This window comes from Lipophrys pholis (genome assembly GCF_963383615.2).
Source record: "Lipophrys pholis genome assembly, chromosome: 1".
NCBI classification, from domain to species: Eukaryota; Metazoa; Chordata; class Actinopteri; order Blenniiformes; family Blenniidae; genus Lipophrys; species Lipophrys pholis.
The window spans coordinates 13,246,997-13,259,920 of record NC_137635.1 but is presented as its reverse complement, the minus strand read 5'-3'; the positions used below and the strand labels follow the sequence as shown (position 1 = coordinate 13,259,920).

At 43.2% G+C, this 12,924-nt stretch overlaps 1 protein-coding gene across 1 annotated transcript; it reads left to right on the top strand.

Annotated features, from left to right (window-relative positions):
- Nucleotides 1-186: 186 nt before the first annotated feature.
- On the top strand, nt 187-11,850 carry LOC308120499 (regulator of G-protein signaling 9-like; the record flags this gene model as incomplete). Its single annotated transcript, XM_080481131.1, has 19 exons — nt 187-316; nt 1,845-1,941; nt 2,912-2,962; nt 3,101-3,207; nt 3,736-3,787; nt 3,864-3,922; nt 4,005-4,081; nt 4,163-4,244; nt 5,573-5,635; nt 6,305-6,334; nt 6,436-6,497; nt 6,651-6,764; nt 6,851-6,966; nt 7,425-7,512; nt 7,677-7,815; nt 7,899-7,981; nt 8,447-8,570; nt 10,584-10,978; nt 11,691-11,850. Exons 1-19 carry the CDS (start codon nt 248-250, stop codon nt 11,848-11,850), a joined length of 1,968 nt encoding a protein of 655 aa, XP_080337257.1. The 5' UTR covers nt 187-247.
- Nucleotides 11,851-12,924: the final 1,074 nt, after the last annotated feature.

The following is a 12,924-nucleotide window of genomic DNA, read 5'->3' as shown; positions in this document are numbered from 1 at the left end:
GTTGGTTTTAATCGTGTACCACCTTCCATCGAATTCATTTAACTAGTTTGAATGTATGATCACGATAAATGAAAAAACGAGAAAGTAGCTTTAATCGAAACTACAATTTCCGAGCTTCCAGTTGAAGCTCCTGTGGGACACTTGAAGGCAGCATCACCGTGGACGATTGTACTCAACCATCTCTCCACACGACACAGGCTCACCACAGACGACAGTACAGCAGCACTGACTGTAAGCATCAGACAACATGACCATCAGAAACACTCTCCGGGACCATGGGCAAAGGTACCGACCACGGATGGCTAGTCTCAAAAAGGTAGGTTATTATTCTCATCAGAAATCAGATCACACCTGTCTTCAGGCTTATAGAGCTTATATGTACCTGAAAGCGGTCCGTGGATCACTGGATCTCTCACTTATAGAATTATGTTTCAGAGTTTTGCTCTGATATTTCCAACATTCAAATTTTTTTTTAGATGTTTTCTTATTACAACATTAGTGTCTCACTTGAGATTTTCCACAGGTGGTTCGTGGATGCTTCAGTCAAAAGATTCCATTTTATTATAATTTTTTTTTTTTGCAAAACAACAAATCCCAAAGGTGCCATTTGAACTATTGATTGCTTTAAATGAAACTAAAACAGAACACACTAAATTGATCGATTTCAACTATACATTTGATTAGTAAAAGGGTCTCAAATAACTATGCATGCCATTGAAAAAAACTAAACAATCAGATGCCATCTTCTTTTCCGTGCACTTCTTTGTATGCCTTTCACATTAAATGTGAGGCAGTGTTTTCCTTTCAACCTCTTCACAGTGATAAGGTCATTCAGTTTAATAAGTATTAAGCCTGGATCAGTATCAGTGCTTCATCTACACCTACCAGCTGCTGGAAAAAAGTTAATCCACGCACACACTGTATTGATAACAGCAGAATGGTCCAATGGCCAGTGCTGGGACTGAATCATTATCTCGCATATTAAATTCTCTGGATATTTGTTGCTGTGAAATAACATTTGGCCCACGGAAATGATAAGAAAAATGATTATTATGAGAGCCCGTTGATCAAAAATATCGAACACACAACGCCACACTCTCCAGGGGAATGTTTAAAGAAGTCATTTCCAGGAGAGGTTTGCGTTTCGGTCCATGAAAGCCCACTTTGGTCCGGCTCAGCCTGGAGCTCATAGCCTCTCCAGGATGACATCAAAGCACAAAGCCACTTCAAACAGCCCCAAGAGTCAGCTGCAAATACCCTCTCACTGCCTCGCTCCCTCCCGTTCTGCATGCCAACTGAACAAATGATTTTCCTGCACACACCTGGGTTGTGGGCTCTGTGGGAGCTGTGGAGTCAGATGATGGGATAACTAAAAAACATTTTGGAGGGCAGTGACTCATCGCAATCCACCCACACGGGGCAAACGAAAGCTGTGACATCAGGACATGAAACAAACTCATCATCTCACCTCTTATCATTTTCTGATCTGAATAGCGACGTGGTCCGTGTCACAAAACCTGGATCTTTTTTTCTGATAGACAGTGTTAATTACAAGCTTTGATTGTGAGCCAGAGGCACAACTGCACGCAGAATAAGAGTTAAAGCTGATGCTGTACATGCTCCAGATGATGATAATGATGACGATCATCGTCATCATGGTCCCTATCATGTAAATAATGACATTTTATCTTGAAATAATCCAAGCTTTCCGGTCATATTCTAGAGTTTCCCTTCTTGCCAGCTTTCCCTCACGAACCTTCGTCAACCTGTTATGATGTGACCTCGGCGCCCCGAGCAATCAGCCGCTGTAATGACACCTCCTCCCCTCTTATATCACTTTGCAGGCAGAGAAGACGCTGCTGGAGATGCAGGACCCCAATACGGGAGTGAAGTCACAGCCTCAGCGACTGGTTATCACAACAATACCGCATGCTATCACCGGTGAGGAGGACACACTCCCACACTCGTACACACACTCGGTGTTATTTGGCGGCCTGCATAGTCTCACTGGAGGATACCAGAGCTCCGGGCTCAAACTGGAGCGCCACTGATTTCATCTCCATGACAACCCCCTCCGTCTCAGAGTCTGGGAGAGGGAAAAAAGTAGGAGGAGGAGGATCGAAGGGGGCAGGAGGAAGTGAGCGAGCAGAGACGGAGGCTAGAAAGGAGAGAAATAAACTGAGTGTAGGTGGAGGACGAGGAGAGGGAACTGAGACTTCTACGTCATCTGCAAGCTTTGAATGTGGGCAGCTGAATGAATGAAAATAAGCAGATATGCCAGCTGCAGATAATATTCTGTTCATTCTGTTCCCTTTTTTCCCTTTCATGACTATTTGGTTTTATTATTTTATTATATGCTCCCTGTCCTGTCCTGTCCTGTCCTGTCCTGTCCTGTCCTGTCCTCTCCTCTCCGGGCAAGGGGGCCAGACCGGTGAAATACTGGCATCATAACCTTTAAATAAATATAAATAATGGTGTTATGGTGAAGCATATACATCATGAAAATGTCTACATTTTCACCCCCCCAAACAATTACTGCCAAAAAATACCTCAATCGCAACATAAAGTAAATTTACAATGCAAAATACAATGAAATGTCCTGAGAACATCTCCTGTAGCTGTTGCATTATGTATGTTTTTACACACTCGCCCTTACAGCTTGGCTTTAAGGCCACTTTGATAGAAACCAGGTATCTGACTTTCATGGCAGCGTCACTGACATCTGATCACTGATGTTTGACACCCCAGTTTTAAAAAGCTCCAGTCGCCCTCCTCTCTTCCGTCCTTTCCTCATTAGCTGTCTGATGTTTACAAACACACAAACACACACACACACACACACTCACACGATCAAGCCTTCTTGATGACTGTTTGCTGTTGGAGCTCATGTTTCTGTTTGTTTCCTCCTCAGGCGAGGACATCATCGCATGGTTAGCAGACCGGCTCCTGGTAGACACGCAAGGTGAGGACGATACCTTCCTAATGAAAATCACAGAGACACACTTGTCTTTAAATATTCGATCACGTTGGGTAAGCGGCATAAATCAGACCTATAGGAGGAGAAAAGTCTCAGCAGCTCATTTCTGTCTTCTGTCTTCAGAAGCAAGAAGTTTTGGCTCCATGCTTGTGGCGCTGGGATACATCTATCCTCTACAGGACCACAAACGTCTCGTCATCAAACCAGATGCATCCCTGTATCGCTTTCAGGTAAGTAAGAGTGAGAGCAAGTGTACAAACTTTTGGATACCGAGAATATGAAGTACTACTTTTCAGAGCTCATTTAAAGGTACATTATAGTGGTTTGTGTTTCTATTGCGAGTATTGAGCTTCGTGTTGTGGATGCACTAAAGTGGAGGCGCATGCTGCTGCACCATCTGATGGCAGTCATGTGCAAGAATGGAATCAAGTTAAAATGCAGGAAATTCCCAATAAAAGGATAGAGCAAATAATTAATAATTTCATCAACAGTTAATATTCAAAAACTTTGACAGAATTAACCCTACACATCTGTTCCAGCTGTTCCTTCAACTCTTGGTATTTCTCAACCGTTTCTCTTCTGATGTTGCTGCAGCATCTATCACTGTTGTTGGTCGACCACCACTATTCGTGTTGGTTACCCAGCAGCTGTTTGTCCCACAGAATCTGAACTCTTATGTTGTCAACCACCTCGATTTGGGTACATCGAGTCAACATCTGATTGTGCAATTCAATGTAAACGGTGCCCTTTGTCCTCAGACGCCGTATTTCTGGCCCACACAGCAGTGGCCCGTCGAAGACACAGATTACGGTGAGATCGACCGCAGTCGTCGCACATCTCATCCTGTCACAGACATTGAGTTGACACTTCTGTTTCACCACTGCAGCCATCTACCTGGCCAAGAGAAACATCCGTAAGAAAGGAATCCTGGAGATCCACGAACAGGTCAGAAAGAGGCCGAGACACACGAGAAGAATTCATTTTGTCGCAGCTGGCGTTGACCAAAGTGGCTGTTTGATACCCTCAGGAGCAGTACAACCGTCTGCACAAGTGGATGAATCACAAATGGGACTTCATAGTGATGCAGGCTAAAGAACAGTACAGGTGGGAGTGTGTGAGAAGTGGGACTCGTGTCACAAGGTGGACTGTGTGTTACAACTCGGTGTGTCTGTGTGGGATTTTCAGGGCAGCAAAGGAGAGGAAGAAACCCGACCGTGTGGTGTTTGACTGCCAGGAGAGAGCCTACTGGGTGGTTCACAGACCTCCGGTAAGGAAACACGCACACATATGAAGACTGGATGCAGTCTCGTCGAGATATAAGTAGCTCGTCAGGACCGTGTGAAAATAAACCGCTCGTCAGCGCCGTACTTCCCAGGGTATCTCATTATCTCCACCCATGATGCCTCATTATCGTTACATGTCCAGTCGGAGGAAAAGGGCACACCCGATTAATATTTCACGCTGCATGGGAGAATGTGGTGCAGTGGTTTGCACCTTGTGCGCATCATGAGTCTTGTGTCAAGATGATGATTCACACACGACAAGGCGGCAGTTTCCCGGACCGACGGGGGGACAAACAAAGCAGGTCTGCATGTGTGTGTTATATTGTGGTCATTTTATTACGTTAAGCACACTATGTAGGGGAGGGTGTCGAAGTGACAATGTTTCAAGTGAAATCGCATCGTTTTCAGAAATGTCTCGTGTTTACACGGCTGCAGGAATCCAGCTGAATCCCATTTTGTGGTTAAAAAACAATCAAATCAAACTAAATGCTTTTCATCTAGGCAACAGTCAAATAAATTAACCACATCAGTCAAAATATAATATGGAATTTAATGTAGATCATTCACACATCTTTTAGAAATGTCAGAAAATTACAGTGATTTCCGAAAAGCTGCAATAAATACTGCGTTATGAGATTCCAATTTGCCTCAATGTTCTGTTTATGTGCAATTTCACTGAAAAGAATGTGATGGTGAATGATAGATATTTGATTAAATACTACTAGTGGCATGTAAAAAAGCTATTATGAGGAACTGGGGCAAGATAGATCCATCCACAAACGACCAATGGTTCATGATTATTGAATCAATCTATACAATGGAAAAACTAACCCATAATCTGTGACTACATGAAGGACAAATGGACAGGAAATGGAAAAAAATTGACCTAATACCACACTGGTGGAAGGAATAATTAGTCAATTTAGATTCAAAGCAGATACTCAAGCATTGTTCATGTTTTTATTTTTAAAAGCCACTTAAACCCCCCCCCCCCCCCCCCCCGATATAACACAATTAAATGAAATATACTGTGTATGACTCTGAAATCTGGTTATAAAATACCACAGAAAAATTTTTTGTTTTGAGACGGGATTTAAAAACTGCTTTATGTGGAGTGGCAACGCCAAACAAACAGCTTTCAGGGTGTATTTGTTATGTCCCATCGATGAATCCACCTGAATGGGACTCGAGGTTGCTGGAAAAGTGTGATCAGCATTGCAAAGCAGCCCTCTGCTTTAATGAATTTGTCATTGGGTAAACACACTTTGTGTAATTAGTGGATTTCTTTTCTTCTTTTTTTTTCTGCGAGCAGCCGGGGACGGTGAGCGCAATGGACTACGGGCTGGATCGACGAGTGGATCCGAACGCAGACGAGGTAACAGGTGAGTGTCGCAGTGACCTTTAGGGCTTAGTTCCTGTCAATCAGCTTTTATTCAGTAAGAGGCTTTGATGCATAGATGTCAGGCCTGTAAAAGACGTTCTGTTTTGGAGCTGCTGTTTCTTATGGTAAAATTAATCCCTTCTTCTTTTCTCTTCTTCTCTCCTCTCCTGCAGGCATTTCCCATGGCTTTCTTTCTCTAACCCCCCCCCCCCCACACACACACACACAAACATCACTTCATGTTTGTGCTTGGAGAAATGCATTCTGCTTTCTTCCTCATCCATGATTAACCTCCACTGATTGGACAACGTTTGCCCGTTCACAGATGTTGTAGAGCGCGGCCACATCTGCACAGAGATCCGTTTGTGTGTCCGGAGTTTAGTCATGTGTGAGAAACGCTTCGGCGTCGGCCGACGCCTACAAGCACAAGTTAGAGAATGTAAAACATCTGGTCGCGTCGAGTAAAAAAAGACTGGAATCCACATCTGCAGCCTGCGTAAACTACACCGGCTGCTTTTGGCGTCTTCAGTTTTTTTTCCGCCAGACTGCATTGTGGGAAATGTAGGCAACAGGTTTTTGGGAGCGTGGAGGACTGAATATGGAAGATGTAAAATCTAAAGAACAGTGACTCTTTGGTATTTGATATATGTTTCTCCTCCACAGACAAAAACACCCGACTTCTATGAGAGAATCGTAAGTGAGACTTAGACTTTTATATCAGCCTGTTTCTTTAATCCACCGACAGTCAAACACTGTTTTTCGTATAATGTCGTGTCTCCCTTTGCTCCCTGTAGATGATCTTCACCCAGCAGGCCATCATGAGGCCCAGAGTGAAGTCATCAGTCTCCATTGGAGCGTAAGACGTTGTCTCTTATTAATATGACAATTTTAAAATCTACCACATTTGACAGTGGCCTGGAAAAACAAACTGGATTTATTCCACTTTTGTCTGCAGTGTGAACGTAAACGTCTATTACTGTATTAAGACGTCCCATACTTTGTCTTGCAGATTGGTGAAGAACTGCGCCACCTACCACAGTCACGATCCGTTCCTCTCCAGGTGTCTTCCCAGCAACCCCTGGCAAACTGACGACGTGACTTACTGGTCTCTAAACATGCACAAGTGAGTTTAGCTCAGCGTTTCCAATCCAGCAAACATCACACATCGACCACAGCGGGTCGTTTGATGAAGTGCTTATTCACCGGCAGCGTGGAGATACCCACTAAAATGCGCGTGGAGAGGTGGACGTTCAGCTTCAGAGAGCTGCTGTCGGACCCGCGAGGACGAGACGACTTCAGAATGTTCTTGAAGAAAGAGTTCAGCGGTACGTTGGCTGTGGTCATAGGGATGTTTTATATCGGACATGTTTAGGTTAGATAGACCTCCACTGAGGCAGAGCGGTGTAAAAAAACACATGGACCTACAGAGATAAATAAGGAAAAACTGCAGTTTCTTTTCTCTTTTTTAGTGCAGAAAACAGGTGTGAGCACATTCTACAAAACCAACTATGACCAACCGGACATATTAAAAAAAAACAAAACAAACCCCTCATTCCATCTGAAATTCCATTGTTTTTCAAAATGTTGGACAAAGCCTGTAACTTTTTAGGCTGCATGATTTCAGCATTCTTGTTTTTTAAATTGACAAAATGGATTTCTGGTTCACCTACAAAGTCTTCCAGCTTTTCATATCTAGATCTTTTCAAAGATCAAAGTAAGAAAAGGCCAAACTGTCATTTTGAAGCATGAAGAGACAGATTCACTGATTTATGTTCATTCTCAGGTGAGAACTTGGCTTTCTGGGAAGGTTGTGAGGATCTTAAGTGGGGCACTGCTACACAGATGAAGGAGAAGGCGGAGCAGATCTACAAGTAAAGTTTATTTTCCTCTCTTTGTAGAAAACATTCGTCTTTTCTGAGGGATTTGTATGGTTGTGAACAATGGTCAGGAACGTGACTTTGTTTTCTTCACATTGAAGCTTACATTAAAATACATTCAAACGTATTGAGAAATCTCTCCATCTTTTATAAATCAGGACTTTCCTGGCCCGTGGAGCGCCGCGATGGATCAACATCGACGGGAAGACGATGGAGATCACAGTGAGCGGCCTCAGACACCCACACAGATACGTCCTGGACCCAGCTCAAACCCACATCTACATGCTCATGAAGAAGGTCGGTGAACACGCCGGATGACCTCACTGCCACCCGCTCACTCGGAACTCCGCTGACCTGTTGAGGTCCTGAATGTTTTGCAGGATTCGTACGGCCGCTATCTGAAATCTCCAGTGTTCAAGGACGCGCAGAAGAAAGCCATTTGTCCTGACGAGCACAAGTTCAGGTTAGTTTGCGCTCGTCTCCCGCACGTCTACTTCTTCGGGTACCAACAACCACCGGTCACATTTGGGAAAATCCTTAAAAAAAAGTTGGCCTTTGTTGGACATGGAATAGAAGCAGGGTTTGAAACGTCACGCTTGGATGAAGAATAGAAAGAAAGAGTTAGTGAGAGTGAGGGGAGCGAAAGGTTTTCCTCTTTTTGTTCTTCTGGCTGAAGCACTTCAATCTTATTTACACCTGCTTTCCTTCTTTCCATCTGTTGATTCGTCCATTCATTCATTCATTCAACTTTTTATCCCTCCCTCCCTCCTTCTGTCCAACTATTATCCATCCATCAAATTTTAATCCATCCATCCATTCCTTCCTCTCTTGCTCCCTCCCATCCATCCATCCATCCATCCATCCATCCATCCATCCATCCATCCATCCATCCATAACTCGTCTCTTTCTTTCCTTTCTGTTTTCCCAGCGACGCCCAGTTGGAGCAGAACTCGAAGAACAGGCGCCCGAGCCTCAGCCCCATCATCCTCCGCCAGCAGGAGCAGGAGCAGAGGGCCAAGATGGCGGCCAACGCGCCCGTCGACATCACACAGGTCATGAGCAAGCTGAGCAAGCAGGGCAAGGACGGCAAGGAGCTGCCGCCTTCTCGTCGAACCTCCAAAACCTGAACCGCCGCTGATTAATTAACTTTAGGTTGCATCAAGAAAGATTTAGAAGCTTCTCAAAAAGCTATTTAATCCAATGACATTTTCACTGATTAGCCTAAAAAAACATGCAGTATTTTTTTTAAATGTTCTAATACTTATAATAAATAAATATCACTAATTCTTATTAATGCGTGACACTTTTCAGTTGATATCAGTGTAGAATTCACTTACAAAAATACTTTTCAGTCATATTCTAAAGTCCTTATACACGCGCTTGAACTTTCAGTGTTGTTTGTCAAAAAAAGTTGTCTTCCTCCAATGAGCTTTAAGTTCACGTCCAAAGCTGAGAACTTTTTTTTATATATATAAAAAAAACTGATAATGAAAACACCTTTTGCTGTTTGTTATTTGCAGTATCATAATGTCAGAAATCCCGTGAGGGTCATTCTAAGAGGAAAGTGAAGTTATTGACCAAATAGTTCAAATGTGAACAATACTTCGTTGCACAGATTGTGCTTGAAAAGTAGATTAAAAATGAATATATAGAATCTTCTTTTGCAGTTTTCTTACTCATGCATACACATTTTGGGATCTTTTTAAATAAACCTTCAGGTGGATATCACTCACTATTCTCCAGAGGTTGCAAGTAAGGAAATATCTTAACTTTGTGACTCTGATTGAAGCAGATCTTTTAGGTATTTCAAAAGCCTCATAACGACTTGCAGCATGTTTCCGCCTGTTCAAGCTTTTGTTTACCGTATTTCTTTTGCTTTTCTCAGCGTTTCTGTTCGCTCACTGTTTTCTGTGTCTTTGTTGTCCGTCGCAAGCAAATAAAAACCTCCACAGAACCATCTCATGTTTTTCTGTTTGTCTTCACTCTGTGCTCACTCAGCCTTTCTTTTTCATTCGGGGATTCATTTCTTCATCTTTGTTTTTTTTTATTTATTTATTAACTGACTCATGATCGCTGTTTTCACTTTGAGTTGCTTTATTAACTGGAGCCGATACTAAACAAATTATTTTCCTCGTGCTTACAGAGGGTCTCGACATTTTCATGCAAACATTTTAACCTTTGATTTTGAGCTTGTAGATGTGATCAAGCCTTAATTGTCCAATACATGTTGTTGAGAGGGGCGTGAGGGTTCTTTCTGGCGTTCCGTTTGAAAAAACAGCATGGAGTAAATTTATTAGAATGCACATATTTAGTAAAAAAATTACTTGTAACTGAAAATAACTTAAAAGGCAAGACTGTGTAACGTGTGTGACATTTGCAGACTGTGTAATAAGACCAGCATTGTCTTCGACTAAGAGAAACCTTTTCTAGTGTCAGTTCACAATTAATCCAGTGGGTTTCACGTTCGAGGAGTGAGAGGCGACAGCTCGGATTTCTTTAGATTTTAATCTTTTAACATGATCTGCACTAGAGCAACACAACATATTGAAAATTCACCGTCCCCAGGATAACAACATTTGGACACCACATACATTAACTAAACTGTTTCCATACACTGTGCATGCATGCTCTGCACATTTCAACTTGTAGGTCAATAGATGAAGCCCTGCTGACAGCAGATTTCACTTCATTATATCAACATTTCATCATACCTGGTGGCAAAAGGCCAGCAATTAGAAGCACAAAATGAATATCAAGCAGACACGTGATGTGATTGGCAAAAAAACAACCGTTGCAGTAGTGTCTGATATACAGAGCGTATACTTAAGCCTTTGTTGATGTATCATAAGTCACACTGTCAACATTGTTGCATGTAACTAATACCATACAGCTCTAATCTGGATATCAGGAGGCTTTCTTGTTATTGGAATTCAAAATCTGGGTAATTCTGAAGTAATCTGAGAGAAAAACTGAACTAAAAGAAGCGGCTACTTGCAGTCTGGAGCACGGTGCATCTGGAGAGCCCTCTGCCTCTGACCTGTGTCTTTTGCCCTTTGACCTCACAGCTGTGCCGCTTCACAACCCCTGTCCCCCACCTCGCCGTCTACTCCGGCATCACTGACTCCCCCACGGGTGACTGCACCACGCCCCCCCTGCCCTTCCTGGCCCACACCCCGGCCTGTCCGTCCCCCATCAGTGTGGCCCTGGACAGTACCTGCCGTTCGGAGGCCGGTGAGCGCGAAGCTGAAAAAAACCCAGAGGCCCGGACGTCTGCGGGAGGGAACGCGTCCAAGTCGCGCATGCCCATGTCCCTCCGTCGCCTGTTGAAGCGCGGCTGCACCCCCGCCGCCATGTTCGCCAGCTTCTCGCCGAAATGCCACTCGGCTGGCGGGACGAGCAGCCGCATCCAGCCTATCAGCCCAGACGAACCCAGTCAGGCTCCACCCAGGAGGATTGGCAAGTAAGCTCCATGACAGTCAGACGTGATCTGGCAAAGAGCCCAGGGTGGAGTCTGCATGTTCTCCCCGTGCGTGTGTGGGTTTTCTACAGGTATTACAGTCTCTTTAAAACATCTCAACCATGCGTTTAATGGTAATTGGCCAAGACAAGATTTGCCTTGAAGACTCTGCTTTGAATTAGGAGTGCTCTCCACTCAACCAAATACATGGTCCATAAATGTATCCCGGTGTTCTATCTTAATCAGGGGTGCTAAACACCACACCACCAAGACAATTGTAAATATTTCAAAGAAAACGTGACGAAAAGAAAACCTGCATAATACAACAGATATAGGATAATGTTCTGGACATTTAACAATATTTTACAACAGAAGGTTTCTTAAAATTTGGCCTTTTGTTGAGATTGTAGTCATTCTTGGTAATAATTGTTTGCTTTTGCAAAAATAAAGATGTTTTCATCATGTATAGCTACCCTGCGCCACAACAAAGAAAAACTTTAAAGTTTAAATTTAAAGGTTCTTATGGCACCATTGTACTGATCTGATCCACTGGCCTAAAATGTGTTTGACACCCCTGATCTAATCAATAGCATCTCATCAGGGCATCATACAAGGATAAAAAAAAAAGAAGAGCCGCATACATGCAAGAGTGGGTCTTCATGTGATTGTCAGGACGTATTCAAAGATAACCGAACGATCTCAACGCTGTTTTTAGTTTCTTTCAGATTAAAGTGGACATTCCTCCAGAGTGCCGCATCTACCCCATCGAGTCCGAGGACGAGGACGAGGAGCACAGAGCTGCGTCTCGAGGAGTCAGAGCCAAAGAGATCATCTGTCCCTGGGAGAGTCTCAGTCCAGAGAACGGCACCGGCTAACCAGGCAGGTAGAAAACTAAAGGACCGAACCATGATGTATGACACAGATGAGGACAAACACTCAATGTGGGATGGTATGAAGACGTCTGTTGGCCGACCGTGGACAAAGCATCACTTCACAGTCTCCTTAAAGAAAAAGTTTTGAGCGTCTGGTGGATTGAAAGGTGGCAGTGTCACAGCTGCTGTAATCCTCTGCTCCACAGGTCCGTGCACGGTCTGGATTTACTAATCAATTCTTCAAAATGTCTCTGTTTATCCAACGCTGTTTACCCTTATTACGCACACTGAGACTGGACTGGGATTAGAATTTTTGAAAGATTAAAATCAACTTCTAGTGATCAGTATTTTTTTCATAATTTTCACCTGCCAGTCATTTTCTAATGCAAACTTTACTCCTCCCAAAGAAAACTACAAATCTATTGAACCTTCACAATGACTCTTTGTTGTTGATTTCTCTCCACACTTCAGACACAGTTGACGTTTGTTTTTTTGTACGTTTTGTGTTTGAGGCTAACTAGTGAATATACTTTGTGGGCGTGGATGTGAATGTGTTCACCCTGTAATAAATTGTCCAGGGTGGACATTGCCTTCGCTCTAAGTCAGCTGGGATCGGCTACTGCCTCCCACTAACCTCAAATACGAAATAGCTTATTTATTTACATCTTAAGGCCTGTTTCAAAGCAGGGGTGTGAAACACATTTTAGTTCACGGGCCGAATAGAGCCTGCTTTAAATTTACACTGTAAAGTTTTCTTTGTTATGGTGCAGAGTATATGTTATGAAATATCCATATTTTCGCAGCACCAAACAATTGTTACCGAAAAGGACTACGATCTCAACACAGACAATTTTAATATTGCCAATACAGCGAATTATCCCCAAAACGCCTCGTATAACTGATGCATTATGCATGTTCTTACAAACTCACACCGACAACAAGGCTTTGAGGTTGGTTTGATAGCAACACGGTTGCTATCTTTCATGACAGCATCACCAGGATCTCGGCTCGGGTCTCAGTGTTGTGTTGTGTTTGCTCCTCCTAGCAAATATGAGAAAAAAAATCAGTTTTCTTAGA